Source organism: Prionailurus bengalensis, chromosome X, assembly GCF_016509475.1.
Source record: "Prionailurus bengalensis isolate Pbe53 chromosome X, Fcat_Pben_1.1_paternal_pri, whole genome shotgun sequence".
Taxonomy (NCBI): Eukaryota; Metazoa; Chordata; class Mammalia; order Carnivora; family Felidae; genus Prionailurus; species Prionailurus bengalensis.
Genome location: NC_057361.1, coordinates 75,077,433 through 75,083,603, shown reverse-complemented (window position 1 = coordinate 75,083,603; position 6,171 = coordinate 75,077,433). Strand labels below are relative to the sequence as shown.

General features: G+C 35.1%; 1 protein-coding gene across 1 annotated transcript; it reads right to left on the bottom strand.

Annotated features, from left to right (window-relative positions):
- Nucleotides 1-1,804: 1,804 nt before the first annotated feature.
- Nucleotides 1,805-4,069, bottom strand: LOC122477323 (protein SDA1 homolog). The gene is given in 2 exon segments (XM_043570246.1): nt 1,805-2,669; nt 2,671-4,069. Coding segments are annotated over 2 exon segments (2,058 nt in total). The 5' UTR covers nt 3,864-4,069.
- Between the last annotated feature and the right edge of the window lie 2,102 nt (nt 4,070-6,171).

Genomic DNA, 6,171 nt, shown 5'->3' with positions numbered 1-6,171 from the left:
CATTATTACATAACAGAGTATCATGCTTTCTTTGTCACTTCACTGTCCATTTTGTTTGGAAAACTTACCTACTGAATCCTAGTATGATCTACATCTCAAGCCATAACTGCACAGAATGAAGTATAAGGTCATAAATGTACTATGACAATATAAATGTATATGCATGCAGAATGAATTATGTTATCATTCTAAACATAAAAGAATAAACCCTTTTCATATAAATGAATAATATTCAATTCCTATGCATGTGTTATATCTCTATAAGTAAAAAATCAAAGAACTTCAAGCAGTTTAATTTTTAGAATAGAAAAACAAAATTTAAATATTCAATCTAAATACATAAATATCAATTTAAGTAATTGCTAGCATGGTATTTATGGAAAGCCCAAAATATAACTGATAGAAATATATTCAGCAAAAATAACATGACATTTGCTAACATGTTGAATAACCCATATATGCTTCAACAGAAGATTCAGTCTCTCTTCCATTCCAGGGTTTGTTTATAGACAACTTTCCAGAGTCTGGTTTGTTTTAATAACGACTTCCTATGTAAAAATACAATTTTAAATTGAGTGTTAAGCGATACTTCTTAAATTGGTCTTTTTCTAACATAAACATTGTAATGAAAAAGCCCCATACTATGTAAAATGATAAGTATTAAGTGGCAGTATGAACCAAAGTAAAATAAAGAAACCTAGTTCAAATTTTATTCAGGCATATTTATCAGGACATCTTATGCCAACATATCCCTGTAGCTCTATTTGCTCCTCATAGTTACTTCCCTCTAGAAAAGTTGATGTGATGACTACTTTAAAATTTCTACTTCCTGGGGTGCCTGAGTGGCTCAGTCGGTTAAGTGGCCGACTTCGGCTCAGGTCATGATCTCGCGGTCCGTGAGTTCGAGCCCCGCGTCGGGCTCTGTGCTGACAGCTCAGAGCCTAGAGCCTGTTTCAGATTCTGTGTCTCCCTCTCTCTGACCCTCCCCTGTTCATGCTCTGTCTCTCCCTGTCTCAAAAATAAATAAAATGTTAAAAAAAAAATTCTACTTCCTTTTTTCTAGAACAGAAAATTAAAAGCGTTTGAGATACCAGTACTCTTGATACCCATATAGCAAGTATTTCATTTTCATTGAAAGGCAAATTTCCTTTCCCTGAAATACATATCTATACATTCTGATCATTTCTCTTGAGCAACTGTTTTTGCTAAGGACTTTTTGTTTTGTTTTGTTTTCAGTTTCAAAGTCTAAGTCAAAAATAACATCGAGCTTACTTCTTAATCCCTTGAATTTTTTAAAGAGAAACAATGACTACCTTAAACTTGGAAAAATAAAGAAATTTTTTACTGATGAGGCTTTCAAAGATACAGCAAAAGTGTTCAGATGAAATATCTCATTGGATTCCCACAAAATATGGTGAATTGGGCATATATTACTCCCATGGACCACTTCCATAGATAAAATGGCTTAAAAATATTACAAAATCAGGAAATGACAAGAATGCTAATCCTGCTCATTCCTTGTCAAATTACACTGTTTTATTTCTGGATCCAAAAAGGATATAAAGAGATAAACCAAATTTACAACTTATAAATGATTTAGGAACTAAAGAAGCATTCATATAAGATTTTGATACACTTCAAATTATCCTCATAGCAATTGAAAGATTAGATATTTTCTTTTTTTTTTCTTTTTTTTTTTTTTTTTACTTTGGGACTTTTTAATGTAAACAATCATTCTTGATTAATTTTCAAAATAACGATACAAATGTAGCATTTTTCTTGGAATGGAGAACTTGCTGGGAGGTTACTTCATTCTTTTTCTCTATTTCAAATGTGCATCTCGTAGTGCCAGCTGCTTTTCTCGGAAGGAACGCTTGTTCTTTGACCAGACATTATGGCTATACCGCATCACCATGAAGTTCTTCTGTTTTTTCTTCTCTTTATTTGTGGAACTAGAAAATGGGTTCATTTTGGTTTTCTTCCTCACAAATTCTTTTCGGTCTGTCTTTCCAGCCATTGCCATTGCTAGTCTTGTCTCCTTGTCAGACTTTGGTTGTTTATGAAGGCGTTCAATGTCCTGAAGAGAAAGTAACTCACCCCTGGGCTCCTCATCACTATCTATTTCAATGTGTTTCCTCTTTTGGGTCTTCCCTGGTGCAGCGTCAATTTCTTTCCACATTTGGGCCATGCGGATTTTCTGGAAGTCTTCCTGAGTTAAAATTCAGCTAGTGCTAATGGCCATGGCTTTGGCTCTCCTCTCCTCCATGGGCATGCTGTTGAGCTTCTTGGAGATTTCTTGCTGTTCTTCATCAGAAGAGTGGTGCACATCAACCCACTCACCATCGGCATCTGCCTCCTCACTGAGACTGGTGGTCTCCCACTCATCTTCATCGTTTTCAGCATTCTCTTCTGTTTCAACTTCTAGAACTTCTGCTCCTGGAATGTAATCTTTAGCATCTAATTCTCCATATTCTTGCACTCTTGCTTCTATGGAGGCCTCTGTAGGCTTACCCCGGAATTTCTTTTGCAACATCTGAGGATTCAGTGTTCAGAAGAGCTGAATCAAAGTTCTAGCAGACATCATCACATTCTTATCTTTGTGTGTTTTATACTGAGCCAGGTCTTGGAGAAGTTCTTCTTTCATGGCTAGAGGACATCGAGCTGTTATCTTTTATAGCATTGATTCCTACTGTCATGACCTCCCCAGAGTTCTTGTCGGTGACAAAATTGTTGGCCACAGTCATGAGCAATGACTGAATGATCTCTGGGGGTACTAAATGATGAGATGCTTGGGCAGCAAACAGAAGAATCTTTGTTACCTCTCTTTGGTGGGGCTGCAGAAATCTTTGCACAAAGGGATAGAAGTTGAAGAGAAAAAGCTCGTGAATCCCCACCAATCTGGAGATGAGGTTCATGAGCATCATTTTCACCTCAAACCTCTCCTTAGAGCTCTCTAGCTGCGTTAGTTGTTTTTCCGCAAAATCTTGGGGATCATGAATCAAATGAATAGCTGAAAAGTTAAACATCTCTGGTTTTTTCTTCTTTTTTTGTTTCTTGATAACTTTCATAACCTTTTCCAACCTTTTCTTGTTTTTGGAACTTTTTTTCCCTGTGGCATATTGCACTAGCAGGTCTCTTGCTGTTGGTCCTTCATCCTCAGACTCTGAGTCGCTGTCCTGTTTCTCTTCTTCATCTTTCCCAAGGAAAAATGTCAAAGCAGCAACTAATATCTTAGTGACCTTAGAGAAACACACGGTTATCATATCGACAGTTTGGGCATCATTCCAGATGTTTTTTCTGTAGAGTTCAATCATCACATCCAAAGATATCTTGGCTGCAGTTGCATTGCTATCTCTTAACATGGTATACATTAAATTCTGCAACACTATGTTCACTTTATTGTTCTTGTGTTCTGCATTTATATTCTTGATATCAGTGACAATATGTGTGTATAAAGTCTTTTGCAGAAGCTTATCATGGCAACGCAGAAGTTCAAAGAAGAGTTCTAGCAAACTTGATGGATTGATGAGATTCTTGTTTCTCAGCAAGATCAAAGCTTTGCAAAATGTCATTCGAAGATCTGGATCCAAGACAGTGTGATTGTAGGAAAGAAGATCTTTCAGCTCTTGAGGAAATTTACTTAAATGTTCTGGATAGCAGTGACCAATCTGTGCCATAAACATCACCAGCTCTGCCAGTTTTTTGCTGGGTTTATTTGGTTGTAATTTGAAAATCTCTACATTGGATTTATAGTGATTATACTGCTGTAGAAACTCCTTGATGTAGGCCGGCGGATCCCGCTTGATCAGATTCTGTAACTGCGGCAAGTTGCTGGGCAGCTTGTTATTGTTTCTGTTAGACATGCTGGCTACTGACTGGATCCGCCAGGAGCAGTGTTAAAAAACCTCACACCGCCTGCCACCACCAACCGAATCAGCTACAGGTGGGAATCCTGCTTCTGAGTATGACCGGAAATCTAGATATTTTCAATTAAATGGTTGTCTGTGAAAGAATCTAGGAGCACATGGGCCTAGGTTCTACTATGAGTTCTGTGACCTTAGAGAAGTTTATTTCATTTCTTCATTTGAAAAATGGGTATAACAGTACCAACCTCAACTATTCTGAAAATTAAATGACAAAGTAAGCGCAGATGAAAACACTTAGGATTATTCTTAAAAGATATTGGAGTCTCAATTCAGTATTAGTTCTTCCTTCTGCCACTTCCATGAAAAATAAAAGCTATACAAATGTTAGTTAACTAAACCTTTTAGGGTTTGATGATTTTGAGAACATCTCTGATCATAGTAAGTTGTGAAATTTTTAATAGTTACAGAAATTGTGGGTCATTAATCATGAATTACCATTATGAAGAATACAAAATCTTACAAATAGTCAATTTTATAGTATTTTTTTTTAAATAATGGACTGACACCTGGGGCTTATTATCATACCATTGTCTGATGAGTTAATTTGGTTTATGGCCCAGATTCCCATGATGAACTTAAAGCATGTGTTCATATGCCAATAAAATATAAATTGTCGGAACGCCTGGGTGGTTCAACTGGTAAACGTCCAACTTCAACTCAGGTCATGATCTCGTCCATGAGTTCGAGCCCTGCGTCGGGCTCTGTGCTGACAGCTCAGAGCCTGGAGTCTGTTTCGGATTCTGTGTCTCCCTTTCTCTTTGACCCTCCCCCATTCATGCTCTGTCTCTCTCTGTCTCAAAAATAAATAAACATTAAATATATATATATATATATATATATATATAAATTGTCTTGTGCTAATGCAATAAAGCACACTCAAAAGATTTGAGATACACTTGAAATATAATAAAATTATTTCTAATAACTCTCTAAACTTAGATTAAACTCAAATATGTAAATACATGACTGGTATAATTAATATTAACACACAGGAAGTAATAGTTTCTGTGAATAAAAAAAGAATTTACCACTCAATTTTACATATATTAATGAAATAAATATTCATATGTCTTTCACAATGGAAAATATTTCTGCATCTAATTCTAGCAGTAAATATATAATGACTTTATTTTTCAAATTTCTTTTTGATTTTACTTTAAAAAAATGATAAATAAGAACATTTCCTTACTTTGTAAAGCTTTGATACTGTGTATGCCAGGAAGCTGGATAGAAAGAAGAAAGCTAGAAATTCCTGGGAAAATGATAAATTTCTAGAGAATCAAAATTACAAATATAATAAAGTTCAAATACATCATAAAAGGACAAAATATATCTGCAAATTGATGTTGAATATGATTTTTTGCTATGGTCTGGAAAGAAAAATAAATTAAGCACAATATACATAAATCTATACCTACCTATAAGGTTGATTGAAATTTTGTGGAATGTGGGCCTGGGAGTTTAGTTTTTACTCTATGTAAGTAGCCTTATTATAAACCTGAACTAAATTCAGAAAGCAAATGAATTAATGAATTATACTGGGCTATACATATGATACTGTTTTTTCATAGATTTTTTTCCCTAGAAATAATATCTTCACCTGATTTTTATTCTTCTGTAATTTATGTTAAATTAAGAAGAGTAAATCAATCATTGCAGACTTGGAAATCACCACAAGTTTATACATTCTTTGTAAAACAATTTCAATAACTAGTATCACCTATTTTCATCCCATTCCAACAAAACTCACTTATATATAACTTAGTAATGGGTTCTTTTTTAATTTTTTAAAAAAATTATTTTTAAAAAATTTATTTAATTTTGAGAGAGAGAGAGAGAGAGAGAATGAATGGTGAAGGGGCAGAGAGAGAGAAACACAGAATCTAAAGTAGGATCCAGGCTCTGAGCTGTCAGCACGGGGCTTCAGGCGGGGCTCCAAACCACAAACTGTGAGATCATGACCTGAGCTGAAGTCAGACGCTTAACTGACTGAGCCACCCAGGCTCCCCAGTAATAGTTTCTTATAAGAATTATCTTCAGTTTCCTTCAATAATTAGCAGTTTTGAAAAATATTGTGCCCACTGTAGTAACTTTAATCATATGGAATCTAAATTCCAAAATGTAAATCAATTCATATTAGCTAAAATAAGCAGGTTTACTAAGAAATAGGGGAGGGCAAATTCATTACCTCTGTGTTACAAAGGGAATAAGAATGATATGATGAGCACTTGAGAAAGAAGGATGG